Raw genomic sequence first — 14,504 nt, 5'->3', positions numbered from 1 at the left:
ACTAGTCTGGAGTTTGAGAAGTACTTCACATAAAATGCATTAAACCAGCTGGGAAATTACAAGGATAAAGATGGCTGTGGCAAGGCCATCTTTTCCCCCCTCACATATATAAGAGAACTTGGCTGACTGAATAACTCAGTTTGTCACGGCTAGGCCTGGCAGTTGGGTTCTCTCCAGCAATAGGAGTGCCATTTAGGTAGTCCCCCCCCCCTGCTTTTTTCCAGGCTTCAGGAGCGCTTATAACTGCATATCTTTATTATGAAGCATAAAAATGAACCACAACTTCATCACAATAAAATACACTGCTTTTTAAACACACACTTTAAATTTGAATATATCCAAGAGAGAAATTTCAGCTCCACTGAATGGGTGTTTTATTGTTGGTATATTCTGCAACATGTTCTTGACACAGTAACAGTGCATTAGCAGTGGATTTATTCTGCTTTAGTTTGTTCTGCGATGCTTCGCCAATGGTATCAGTTATTGCTGTCCGGGGCGCTATAGTGCAACAACAGTAGAACCAAAATAAAGCAGAACATTTGCGGCACAAAAAAGTTTTGGGATTTCAGCAAGAAGTTACAGAATATGCACTGATTAGAAAAGGCACAGTAGGACTGCCCCAAAACGTTTGCAGTCGCATACAGTGTTGAAAGTGGGATCATGTGTGACCGTCCGGATTCACTTCCAATTGGTGGATATTCGTGCTGAAATCTCATAACTTTTTTAATACCTCTCCCCTGCCATGCAGTTCCCTGTGTGGCTTCCCTGCCCCTGCCCTATACATGCATAGCTCAAAAAAGCCATACTATTGCTTGTTAGACTGTCCAAACCTAGACTATAGTTCACTTGTTTCAAACAAACCATGAGTGATAAACCAGAAATAAACCAAGGTTTGAAGCAAACAAACCATGGTCTGACTTCAGACAGCCCAACAAATCATAGCATGGCTTCTTTGATTCACATTGGTCTGCCGCACAGGGACCCATATGGCAGGGGAGAGGCTTGTTCATTATGAAACCATGGTTTAAAACAAACTATGGCTTATCATGATGTGCAAACCAGGTCTTTGAAAATTGTCCTAATCTCCTTTTAGTATACACTTGTCATGGAGGAGATTAAAATAATGGTGGCAATTCCCACTTCTAACCTACACTTAATTAGGGATGGAAGGATCGGTCAGTTTTAGTTCTCTCAGTTCCTCATTCTTAAGATCTTAAATTCAGTTCTCATTTCTGCAGCAATTTCTGATTTTTTTTTTTAAATCCTCATGAAAATTCATCAGCATTTTAGTGCAAATTTCTCTTAAAAACACTTTAATGAAGTTTCGATTAACGTACACATCTTTGGAAGCAATTTCTCCTAATATAATACATTTTTGTAAGCTATCTTCACTAATATATACATTTTTATGTACACTTTCCCCTAATATATGTATTCTGTAGACACTGTTTGGCTAGAAAACTGCATAGCAAAATTCAGATAAGTGTGAATGTTGAAGGCTGGCTGTGTTACAGTTCTCATACCATTTCAGAAAGTGCAAATTTGATAGATTCAGCTTTATATGCAAACTGAATCGAATTTCTCCCCCATCCCATCATTTTAAGGTTGTGAACAGGGCCCCCACAGCTGCATCCATATGCATGTAGATCTGTTTTCACAGGATCAGGAACCCTGCTTATTTCAGAGTTCCTATCTGTGGGGAGAGAGAGCCCATTTGCACAGACCTTTGAAATTAACATGCTTAGACTGAGAGCAGGGACTGTTGCCATGATCTTGCTCCCCACAGAGAGAGAGAGAGAGACAGGATGTATGAAAGGGGATCCAGGCCCTAGCAACATAATGAGATATAGGTATAATTTCATTTTTTAAATAAGTGAGCATTGATTCTTGAATGTGGGGGGGGCACCAGGAATGCTACCCACTTGAGAAATGACATTGTTTAATTATAGAGTGCAGAGATGGGAGGCTTTTGAACTTGACAATTAGAAATGAAATATTGCCTTCTAATTTTGACTGACTTAATAAATACTGTAAGACAGAAATAGCAGTGCCTTGGGGCTTAAGGTGATGGGGGGGGACTTGGTTCAGATATCTTTAAACTCTGTTTACCTTTTCTGCATGAAAAAAGAAGCCTGGAGCTAAGGTGGAGAATGCCTGCTTGTGAAACAGTGATGTTGTAGCAGCTGCTGGGGAAAGAGGAAAACTTGGCGGTTGGGGCAGGGGGTGAGCCAAACAGAAGGTTTGTTTTTAACAGAGACTAGAAGGAAGAACAGAGCATCATGCAATACCTTTTCCAAAATTTTATTTGGTGCCCATTTATTGAAAACGTGCTTGTTATTGACAGAGGAGAGTCAAACTTATCTCTCAAGTTTAGAAATCTCCTCTGTGCTGTTGATACCACTGATTAGATCAGGGCTTAGCAGCCCTGTAGCCAGCCTTCCTTGTTAGGCTATGAGGCAGCCACATTTCTAGGTGGGACATTTTTGAAGGGGAGGTGCATAGCATCAGGTAATCCTCCCCACTCACTAGAGAGGATCTGATTGCCAGGCCAGGGGAAGGGAAAGGCAGTGATCTCCTCCATGCAGAGAACATGTTAACTTACATAATGGGCTATGTAAAGGTCAAGTGAACAGAAAGCTTAGTATGAACACCAGGAATTCAGTGACAGGCATGTTTTTTGTTTCATAAGAAAAAATGTGAAAGAAGCTGTGAACAAGGAGATATCGAATAATGTAAAATAAACAAAACATTTTATACTAAAACTAAGAAGTAGTGTGGAGTTTCTTTTCTCAAATTCAAGGTTTAATCTTGAATCAAGAGAACACCAATGCAAAAAAGAAAAAAACAGAAGTAGAGCACATTACAATGCAACCATAGTCAAGCATTTAGGGAGAGTGGTGCTGAGACCAGTGCACATAACTTTCCTGTTGAAGTCAACGAGATTGAGTCCTTAACTCTGTAAAACATTTACTACATAATAGAATTCCTTTCATAAACTTATGAAAATGCTTGGTAGACATGCAAGAAAGGTTTCTGAATGATAGGCTCACAATACACCTTTTCAGAGGGAGAAAGAGATGGCCTCATACTGAGCTGCTCACATTGAGAAAATCAGAAATTAGGCTTGAGTTACAGTCTAGGGGGCCAGCTTATTCCTCTAGGTCTGTTTTCATCCTTTGCCACCAAGTGCTCAAGAAAAAAGAAGAAGAAATAGCCACCATGATTGTGAGTATGGCAAGTTCTTTAAAAGAGTAAAGGGTAACTTAGGGTTGATATTTTTTCAGTTCACTTTAAGATATCTCTTTATTTCACCCTTTAGCAATAAGTACCCAGTCCTGCTCTATTCATCATAATAACTGCAGAATAAACCAACTCTTACTTCTTATTGCCCGCAAACAAACATGCTTCTTTTTTGCTGTCTGGGTAGAGAACACAACTGAAATTGAAACTGAAAAGCAGAGCAACGGAAAGTTCAAGGGGTAGAGTCTAACTCTAGCCCATAATTCAAAGTTCTGATATTTAACTCTTCAAGGATCATGTTACCTATACAGGTTGCTTCCCCCCCCCAGGATCACTTAAGTAATCACTTAAATTAAGTAATTATGAGATGATTGCGATCATGAGAAATCCATCCTCAGTCAGAGAAACTCTTGAGTGAGCAGAGTTTTAGGGGCTGTTCCAGATGAGGCTTTTGTTGTGCAGTTGCCATGCCTTATTCACTGAAGTTTTCAGAGGGTCCTATCCTTTCAGTTGCTCCTGTTCTTAAAACAATCTGTCATTCTTTTAATGGAGGCTGTCACTGTCTGTCATGTCACTAAGACAATTCTCCCAAAAAAAAATCTGGGGGGAGGGAGCACAGCTGTAGGGGAGGCAGTGCACCCATTTGCCCCACTTTGACTACAGGGCTGGGGTTGGAATTTTTTTTCCTATTGAGAGCTGTAGTCCCTCTGTGGCATTCTCTTAAGAGGGGGGAGCACAGGCCTGTGGTGGGTGGGGCCAAAGCCAGCAGCAGGTGGAGCTGCAGACGAAAGTGGGCAGTGCCATTCCTTTTCTCTCTCTTTCTGCACCCCCTTCTTTCTTTCTCCTTCTCCCTTTTCCTCCCTAGCCAGCAGGCTGCCACAGAAAGGACAGGGCACTCTTGCCGGAGGTCTGAACAGGTTTTTGGCCGACGGCTTTTGAAATGAAGCCAAGCCCTGCAGGTTGCCCGTCCCTGGGTTAGATGGTGTTAAAAGGGGATTAGACACATTCTTAGAGCATAGATCTGTCTTAACAGCTATTGCCCATGAACGCTAAATAGAACTTCCATGTTCAGAGGCAGAATACCAGGTGCCAGGGACACCAAGTCTGGAGAGCTGTTGCTCTCATTCCCTGCTTGTGGCTGGCTGCAGTTGGAAACAATTTCCAAAACCAGTACCTCCAGTCTGAAGTGTTACAGTCCCATAAGAAACAAGATCACAGGCATCTGCTGATCATATAGCTCGGCTCTCTAAGTTGCACAGCCAGCAGCAAGCAGGAAACTGTTACTGGAACACAACCGAATTGCTGTGGCCATAGTTAAATATATCTCATACAGACACGTGCCTAATTGACAAGAATGCAAGGAGGAAAGAACTGCTAAACAGGAGAGAAAGAGATGGGGAAGGGCAGTAGCTCAGTGATTGAGCATCTGCATGCAGAAGATCCCTCGCATCTCCAACTAAGGGTGGGAGAGCCCAGCCTGAAATCCTGGAACACTGCTGCCAGTCAATGGATCAAAGGCCTGACTCAGTATTAGGCAACTTCCTGGTTCCTGTGGAGTGCAGGAGAGGTCCCTCTGCAAAGGGTTAATTGCTGGGGCCTATTTTACCCTGGGTGTAACAGCTGTTTGTGAATGGAGGTATTATCAGCATGATGGAGCATAGTATTAGAGCCCAGCAGCACAATGGTGGCATAATCAAAAAGCAGCTGAATTTCGGGAGGGACTGTATAGCTATCCTATAGATCATTTTAAAAAAAAATGGGGGAGAGAGGTCAGTAAGCCATCTAACAATACCACAGCTGTGCTGTCAAGAAGTACTAGGGAATTTAATTGCAGCCACCAGATCAGCTCAAACTAACACTCTGGAAAAGTGAGCGGTCTTGGAAGGGAGCCAGCAACAAATTAGTGAGGGTGGGGATTGGGACTGAGTTGGAGGCAGTGCATTTCAGGAAGAAAGGCAAGCCCCAAAGCTTTTAATAGGAGTAAAGGGACATCAAGGGATGAGGGGAGAGCCCAGAAGTAGCATAATAATGGAAATGAAATACTTTCTATTCCTGGAGGGGAGTCCCTGCAGCTGTCCTCCATTTGTAAGAGCTATGTAGTGCAATGCATGTGAGCTAAGCTGCAAGCCTGGCTGTGCTGGGGAATTTGCCCCGACATGTTTCTTTTTGGAGCAGCTCCTCTCTGGTTCTGAGGAAGGAGAAATCAAATTGAAATGAAGGCATTTGCACCCTTTTTCAACTGCTGGGTCTATGTATATATGTGTGTGCAGGGGTGTAGTTGTCCTGGGGGACTTAGATCCCTTACATTTTGGGGAGCAGGGTCCCCATGTTTCCAGCATCCTTTCCTCTTTATTGGAGCCAATCAGAGTGAAAGGAGGCAAGTCAGCCACTGAGAAGACTCTTCTCAGTAGCTAATACACTCCCCTTTCATCCTGATTGGCTCCTAGGGATGTCTGTTGTCATGGGAGAAGGTGCACACAAGAAGGACTGGGGAGTATGGAGACAACAATGGAGAGCAAGCAAGTAAGGGAAAGTGGAAAAGGAAGTAGGGGAGGGGAGATGGGCCAAAGATTCTCTCTTTTGTTTTCTCTGTGTGTCTCTCTCATTCTCTGCTGTCTAGCCTCCAGTTTGTTAACAAGGATCTTATTCTAAAATCAGCAGCAAGAAAGGGGGGAGGGGGAAGATCTGTGGTTTTGTTCCAGCCCAAAGCCAGGAGTAAGGGAGGAGGAGGAAAAGAGAAAAAATATGTTCAGGGTGAGAGAGCGAGAGAGACCGAGAGAGAGAGAGAGTGAATGTGTGTGTGGTGTTTCAGCTTTTAATGATGTTCTATAGATGTGTGTTGTGCATGGTAAGGTGAAATGCAAATGAATATGCCTAAGTGTGTGTGCGCGCATGCTGCAGCTAAAACCAGAGGTTAGGATCAGGAAGTTCCATGTTTAAGTTTCCTCCTAAAACTCATAACCTCTGCCCAAATGCAGTTACTCTGAATCTTAGTATGGCAACCAAAAAGGGAAACTCATCAAAGTGACCTTACAGCACCTTAGTACGTTTGCTCATGTATGTGCATAGAAAATAGATCTAACTGAAAGGCAACACATGGAGATCTGCATTGATTGTTGCAATGCATCACTAAGGGAAAGTATTTCAAAGTAAGAGACTGAAAGCTCATTTTATCCTACAATCTTAGAAGGTTGTATAATCTTAGAAGGGGGCATGGCTGTGAGGGGGCGTACCGTGACTATCATAAAGGGACCCTGCACTTCTGAATTTGCCACTACATTATTGTATATGTATGTGTGAATGCATGTACACACACGTACAGATGAGTAATGGCTGGTGCCCATTGGGACTGTTAGGACAGAAGGCAGAGAAGTCAACAGTAGAGAGAGCAAGAGCCAATGACGGGCAGAGCTAACTAAGTCTAGTTTTGCCCTCATCCGCCCCGCTACTGGCATGGCAACTCTGACACATGAAGATGAGGAAGGTGACAGCCAGTGCCACCCCCTAGACTGGATGTAAGTACGAGCAGGCAGTTGGGGGCTGGCTGTGATTGGTGGGGTGGTGCCACACTCACCCTGATGGACCAGCCTCCAATGATGTACATGTGCACCCAGTTAACCACTTACCGAGGATTAAGCCCCATTGAATTCAGTGGGACGTAACTTCTGATTACACTGTAGGTCACTATGACCCAAAGTCTCTCTGTATTTTGCCAAGGTGGATAAGGAAAGTTCTTCAAGTTAGCTTAGCTATGTCCACATACACAATCACATTTCCTACAAATGCACTTCTGTGTTTTCCCCCCTCCTGAATGAAACTTTATTGCCGCAATGTTACTGTAGGTGACCTTGATAATCACTGCAAAACAGAGACTGAACAGTGGCTTATTTGACTTCAAAGACGAGGAGGGGGGCTTATCTGATATCCTTGGATCTGCTGCGGCACTTTTTGTGATAATGGGCTAGCTGGTAATTAGGGTTATCTGAGGCAGTTGTGGCTTGAAGGAGATTTTGGTCAATACTGTGGTTTGCAACAGCAAAAATAAAGACGGTAGAATGAAAGGTGTTTTCTTTCCTTACAACAGCTCCTATGCCGGCCCCAGCCCCAGTGCCTGTACACGCCCACACCCATGCCCCAAGCCAAGTTGAGCCTTCAAGCCGTCCTCCCTGGATAACCGATGACTCATTCTCCCAGAAGTTTGCTCCTGGAAAAAGTACCACCACTGTCACCAAGCATATCCTGCCACGGGGTGCTCCAGTACCACACCCACCGGCTTCTGCTCCTTCTTATGCACCTCCTTCAATCCCAGCCTCCTCCCAGGTTCCTGCAGTTGCCCGGGGAACCATCCAAAGGGCTGAGCGCTTCCCAGCCAGCACCCGGACTCCGCTCTGTGGACACTGTAACAGCATCATCAGGTATGGCCATGGAACTCTTCTGGGGGGGGGGATGAGAAACCATAACATTGCAGAATAATTAAGACCAGCATATTGGGATTCCTCAGAAGCTTAGCAGGGTTTTGGCTATGAAGACTGATAATTGATTTTATTTATTTATTTATTATTTGATTTATATCCCGCCCTTCCTCCCAGCAAGAGTCCAGGGCGGCAAACAGAAGCGCTAAAAACACTTTAAAACATCACAAAAACAGGTCCTAAAATACATTAAAACAAAACAACGTTAAAAACATTTTTTTAAAAAGCTTTAAAAACATCTTTTAAAAAGGGTTAAAAACATTATTTAAAAAAACATATTAACAAGCAATTCCAACACAGATGCAGACTGGGATAGGTCTCAACTTAAAAGGCTTGTTGAAAGAGGAAGGTCTTCAAAAGGCGCCAAAAAGATAGCAGAGATGGGCAAGCTTCCCTTAAAGCAGGGGGTGGGGAACCTTTTTCAGCCCATGGGATGCATTCTCTTTTAAGCAACCTTTGGAAGGCCATATGTCAGTGGTGGGCAGGGCCAGAGGCAAAAGTAGGCAGGGCAACTAATGTAAATTTTACCTTTGTATAGCAGGCTAGTTTGTATACATACGCACACAGACCCCTCTCGATCCTCCATCCTGACTAGCAAGAACCATTGTCAGAGTTCAAGGACATGCTCCAGCCACGCAAAAGCAAAGCAGGGGCAGTGAATGGTGTGGACCCTGAGGAGAGGGGCAGCAGCCTGGGGAGAGTTTCAATGGGCAGACAGAGAGATCTGGAGGGCTGCGTTCAGCCTGCCAGCCTGAGATTTCCCACCCCTGCCTTAAAAGGACAGCTTAGCTTTTATGACCAATCTCCTCCTGCCATGTTCAGGCACTAGAGAGTGTTAGCTGGGTCCTAGAGCAGCTTTTCCTCACCTTTGGGTCCCCAGATGCTGCTGGACTACAATTCCCATCATTCCTGACCATTGGTCGTGCTGGCTGGGGCTGATGGGAGATGTAGTCCAACAACATCTGGGGCCCCAAAAGGTTGGGAAAGGCTGTTCTAGGATTCCCTCTTGGTTCCTGCAGGACAGTGATGAAACCCTACAGGTATGGCTAGTTCCCAGCATGAACAGAATGCATGGTCTAACACAGCGTTTCCCAACTAGTGGGCCACCAGATGTTGGACCACAATTCCCATATTTCCTGACCATTGGCAATGCTGGTTGAGGCTGATGGGAGTTGTGGACCAACAACATCTGATGGCCCACTAGTTGGGAAAGGCTGGTCTAACACAGCATTGTAAATAAACCCAGAAAAACAACTAGCCTACAAAAACAAATGCTAACTTGATGAGGGCTGGCAGGAATAGGACAGAGAGCTCAGTCTTTCCTCCAACTCCCTGCTGCATTTTTATCCTAAGACTAGATGAGGGGACTTCCCTCCTCTGGTAGCGTGGTTGATTTCCATATTGGACATAAAATGGGAACAGAGCATTCTGTCCCTCCCCTACTCTGCTCTCTTACCTGCATACAGTTCCTCTGAATGGATTCCTTTGCATGAATCCTTTGCATCTACCTTCACTGCAGAAGATGGAGGGCAGATCCCTGTGCCTGAACTTTCACAGAAAGGGAGTCTGAGGAAGTGAAGCAAATGGTGGTGACAAGACATGAAGTTCTAGACCTTATTCACAAAATAAAAACTGACAAATCGCTGGGACCAAATGGCACCCACCCAGGAGTTCTTAAGAACACTAAGGTGAAACTGCTGATCTGCTAACAAAAATAGCCTCCATACTGAAGGATTGGAAACAGCCAGTGTAACACCAATTTTTTAAAAGGATCCATAGGGGATCTGGGAAATTACAGATCTATTGGCTTAACATCTGTCCAAGGAAAACTGATAGAAAGTATTGTTAAAGACAGAGTTACAGAGCATATAGAATAACAAGTCTTGCTGAAGTAGAAACAGCATGGCTTCTGCAAGGATACATCCTACCTAAGTAACCTTTCAGAGTTCTCTGAGAGTGTCAACAAGCATATGGATAGGGGTGATCTAGTAGACATTGTGTTCTTAGATTTTCAAGCAGCTTTTGATAAAGTCCTTCACCAAAGACTTCTGAGTAAGCCTAGTAGTCCTAGCATAAAAGGACAAGACATCTTATGGGTCAGTAATTGGTTAAGGAACAGGAAGCAGAGAGTAGGAACAAATGGACAGACAGTGGAGGGATGTAAGAAGTAGGGTTTTACAAGGATCCATGGGACCTGTGCTTCTTAACTTGTTCAAAAATGACCTGGAGTTAGGGTAGATTGAGGTGGCCAAGTTTGCTGATGAGAGCCAATTGTTCAATGTGATAAGAACCAGGGATTGCAAGGAGCTGCAAAAGTATCTCTCCAAACTGGGTGAATAATGTGATTCGGTGTAAGCAAGTGTGAAGTAATGCGCACTGAGGCAAAAAATCTTTAATCTCATGTATGCTTATGGTGTCTGAAGTGGCAGTGACTGACCAGGAAAGAGATCTTGGGGGCATGATAGATAGCTTAAGGAAAATGTTGACCTCTTGTGTGGCAGCTATGAGAAAGGTGGATCCCATTATAAGGGATCATTAGAAAAAGGATTGAAAATAAAACTGCTAAGATCATAATGATGCTATACAAATCTATGGTGCGACTGCAATTGGAGTATTGGGTCATATCCAGAATTGCTGTTCCATTAATGCAGCAGATTTCTTTCTGCTTGCACAATGGAATTTCCCCCCCCCCCGTTACCTGCAAGCCCCTGTGCACACTCAAAATCTGCCACGGGGCATGCAAGAAGAGGAGAGGAAGGGGAAATCCCCTTGCACACGTGCAACTGAACACACAGCATTGGATACAATTCCCTGTGAACAGTTCTGGTCGCCTCACCTCAAAAAGGACCTTGTAGAGCTGGAAAGGGTTCAGAAATGGGCAACCAAAATGATGGAGTTGGAGTGACTCCTCTATAAGGAAAGTTTACAACATTTGGAATTTCTTACTTTAGAAAGAAGGTGAGTAAGGAGGAACATGCTAGAAGTGTATAAAAGTATGCATGGTTCAGAGAAAGTGGACAGAGATTAGTTTGTCTCCCTATCTCACGGCAAAAGGAAGTATTCCTTCACATGGCACATAGTTAAACTATAGAATTTAAGATGTGGCCACCAACCTGGACGGCATTATTATTGTTGTTATATTTATTACCCACCCTTCATCAGCAGTCCCAGGGTGGGTTACAACCATTTAAAATTCAGTATTAAAATAATTAAACTAACTTACAGTGTCAGGAATAGGATTTAACAGTTTCTTGACAGCTGGTGTAGCACAGCGGGGAGGAGAGCCTGGCTGGGAGTCCAGAGTCTGTGAGTGCAAATCCCTGCTGGTGTCTCCTGGGTGTCAAGGGCCAGCTAAAAATCGCCCCCACAGTGAGTGGCTCAGGGGTTATGTGCCCTGCCACCTGTGCAGCCGTGGGCAAGCCGCATAGTCCCAAGGAGCCCAGTTGCCTCCAGCTGGCAATTGCGGACAAGGGGCTGGCTTGTGCAGCTGTAGAAAGCTGAGCAGGCCCTAGCCAGCTGGGAAGGACTACTAGCCTCAGAGGGAGGCAATGGTAAACCCCCTCTGAATACCGCTTACCATGAAAACCCTATTCATAGGGTAGCCATAAGTCAGGATCGACTTGAAGGCGGTCCATTTCCATTTTGGAGGATAAGGCTATCAGTGGCTGCTAGGACTTTTAGGAATTGTAGTTTGAGGAAATGCTTGCAATCTTGAACAGACAATTCTGAACAAAAAGTCTTGTGGCACCTTAGGGCTCTTCCGCATCAGGTACCTAATGTTGAACTGCCATGCTTTGTTCACTCACTTTTTACATCTACATGACACCATCATCCAATCATTGTCCCCTTGTATTTTCCCATGGCTCTTCTGTCTTTTCATAGACTGCAGGAAGTCTGACTTTCTTGGAAGAAAGGAAAAGTTGTGCAGTCTTCCAGTGGCACCCCTGCAGAGCACAGTCCTGGGCCCTGCTAAATCTTATGTTGTAATAAATGTATTAGTCGTCAAGGTGTCACAAAGCTCTCTTGTTTTTGCTGCATGGCTCCTGGAAGACAGTTTTCAGGACCCTCAACAAACTGTCATTCCCAGGATCTAGTGGAGAAAGCCAGAACAAATAAAGTGATATAAAACTAATACTAGTTTGTAGTATAGATCTCTCCTCTGTACTTGCAATCTTTGGACATTTCTGGCCTGCAATTAAATGCTGGCCCCATTTTACAGGGGTCCTTTCCTGGTAGCCATGGGCCGCTCTTGGCATCCAGAGGAATTCTACTGTGCTTACTGCAAGACATCCCTGGCTGATGTAGGCTTTGTTGAGGAACAGAACAGTGTTTACTGCGAGCGCTGCTATGAGCAATTCTTTGCACCAACCTGTGCCAGATGCCATACCAAGATCATGGGGGTAAGTCCACAAGCAGACACAGTCAAACACCAGCTGAAGATGTGGCAGAGTTCTGAAAGTGTTAAACCTACAAGGAGGGCCTTCATGGTTGAAGGATGAATTCTGGCCTCGTCCATGTCAGAGGTCACGGAATTTCTGGGTCCATCAACTGAGGATGCTGCCTTGGCTTCCATTTGGTGCGGCTTTGGATCAGGTTGTAAGTTGCACATAATAAGGCTTGTCTTTAAACCAGTAAGGAGACCTGCCTCTGTTTGCAACCTCGGTTTTGTTTCTCTGTGAATGCCATAACTTAATCTAAGCTCATTTACCAGGTTGTTGTGCAACACTTCATTTAAGTTAATTAAACTTGCTAACAGTGGCACACTAATGAGACATGCTACTGACATAAATGATGGTGGCTTGTCAACCCTAGGCAAAAAGGGCAGAACATCTAATCAAATTACATAATATCTATGTAAGTATGAAATTAAAAAACTCTGGAAAGAGGAAGCATTTCCTGTAGCACCATCTGAATTTTTAAACAATTGCCTGATATGTAATTAGCTGTGGCCAGACTGACAATTGGTGCAGAAGTTACTCCAGTCGCTCTTTTTCTCTCTCTGGTCATTTGAGGCTCAGAGACCTAGTACATGTTAAAAAGGCTTTTTTAAAAGTATGGTTAAGCTGCCTACTTTTTATTGTGATGGAAAAGCAGCTGTGCAGGATCTCAATCGTCCCCAGGCCAGATTCCTGCCAGAACACCTCCCATTCTCCCCTCCCTGGCTGTTATTTGCCCTGAAGTTGCTGTTTGCAATAAACAGTATGTTTGGAGGCGAATAACTGTTGGGGGGGGATTTTTGCTGGGAAACTGGCATGGGCTCTGCTCCAGATGGGGCCCCCTCCAAAACAGAAGTAGCCAGTTTGAACACACTTTGTTAAAAAGCATGTGTAGCATAATGGGTACTTTGGCCTTAGTGATAGTGGCTGTCCAGGTTTCAAACCACACATATGATTGATTACTCTTCAAAAGCCCTCTATATCTCTTGCCAATTTAGTGATTCTGTTCACTGACTCATTATTGTCATGTATAAGCAATTAAATGGATTGAAGTGCACAAATCCTTTTGCTTCAAAAGTGGAGAGAGGTGTTAACATTGTTTTAGAAGATACTGTATGGACTACAGCAGTGTGTTATATATGGGGCTGCCTTTTAAGATGGTCCAGAAACTTAAGTTCAAGATCATATCATACTGGTGCTTTGCCAACTCTACTGCCTCCCAGTTTCTTTCTGCACCCAATTTAAAATGCTGGTTTTGAACTTTAAACTGCTTCATGTTTTTGGACTAGGGTACTTGAAGAAACACCTTGGACTGCCTTGGACATTAATATCTTCTGAGGACCTTCTCTGGGTGCCCCTGCCAGGCGAGTGTAGCAGATGGCTCCTGGTGGCACCCTAGCTATGAAATTCCCTCCCCAGAAAGGCTTGCCTGGTGCCTTTCTTGATGTCATTTCTGTGTCAGGCAGATGTGTTTACTGAATGTGTCTTTCATTTGTTGTAAACTGAGAACTTGGCCATGGGATGACATCAAAATGCTTGAAAAGAATTAATTAACCACTTCATTAATTAACCACATGAAAAAGTGTTGAAATCCAGGGGCTTTTTGCAAGTTTATTTTAAATAGTTCAACAGCAGGTCTTTAAAATTTGGCACATTACCGAAATCTCTTGTCTCTCCCTCACATATTGAAATGATGCCTCTTCAGGAAGACCCTGCCTCATTGGCTCTGGGGTCCACAAATGCTTTCTGGAGGCCCATCCTTAATTGTCACCTGTGGGGTAACAGCAATTCTGTGTTCATATGCTTTAGAGGCTTTCAGCTTTTTTACAGAAATAAAAAATGCCAGCCTAGGCTTATATTCACATCTAAAAAAAGACATCTGTGCTGATGCCTATCCTTGCAGGGGCGAGAGGGATGGGCTTGGTGACTGTAAATCCATGTGGAGCAGTACTATTCCTTCCACACTGACCTTGCATGTGCCCTTGAAGCCTGGTCATGGCTCCTGTGCAAACTGGGTCCTGGAAGATGTGAGTTGCAGGCAGGCAAGGAGCTTTGGGCCGGAGGGAGGCACTTAATAATATTTTTACACACAGACACACACACAACTGTATACATCTGTTTTTCTCTCAGTGCATGTCTTTCAGTGGTGCCCCTGATACAGCTGTTGCTCCGTTTGCCTTTCAGGAAGTGATGCATGCCCTTAGGCAGACTTGGCACACAAACTGCTTTGTCTGTGCTGCCTGCCGGAAGCCATTTGGGAATAGTCTCTTCCACATGGAGGATGGAGAGCCCTACTGTGAGAAAGGTATTGCACACAGTAACACTACTGAAACATCTGGTGGGGGGCGGCAGTGTT

General features: G+C 44.2%; 1 protein-coding gene across 13 annotated transcripts in view; it reads left to right on the top strand.

The window, feature by feature from the left end:
• Positions 1–14,504, top strand: part of LDB3 (LIM domain binding 3) — a 222,384-nt gene that overhangs the window by 197,807 nt on the left and 10,073 nt on the right. For all 13 annotated transcript variants that reach the window (XM_061635023.1, XM_061635026.1, XM_061635035.1 and 10 more), the window contains 3 exons: positions 7,325–7,655; positions 11,932–12,112; positions 14,333–14,453. In XM_061635023.1, coding sequence (XP_061491007.1) covers positions 7,325–7,655; positions 11,932–12,112; positions 14,333–14,453 — 633 coding nt within the window. The remainder of the gene's footprint in view (positions 1–7,324; positions 7,656–11,931; positions 12,113–14,332; positions 14,454–14,504) is intronic.

Source organism: Rhineura floridana, chromosome 7 (genome assembly GCF_030035675.1).
Source record: "Rhineura floridana isolate rRhiFlo1 chromosome 7, rRhiFlo1.hap2, whole genome shotgun sequence".
Lineage (NCBI taxonomy): Eukaryota > Metazoa > Chordata > Lepidosauria > Squamata > Rhineuridae > Rhineura > Rhineura floridana.
This window is presented reverse-complemented; position numbering and strand designations above follow the sequence as displayed.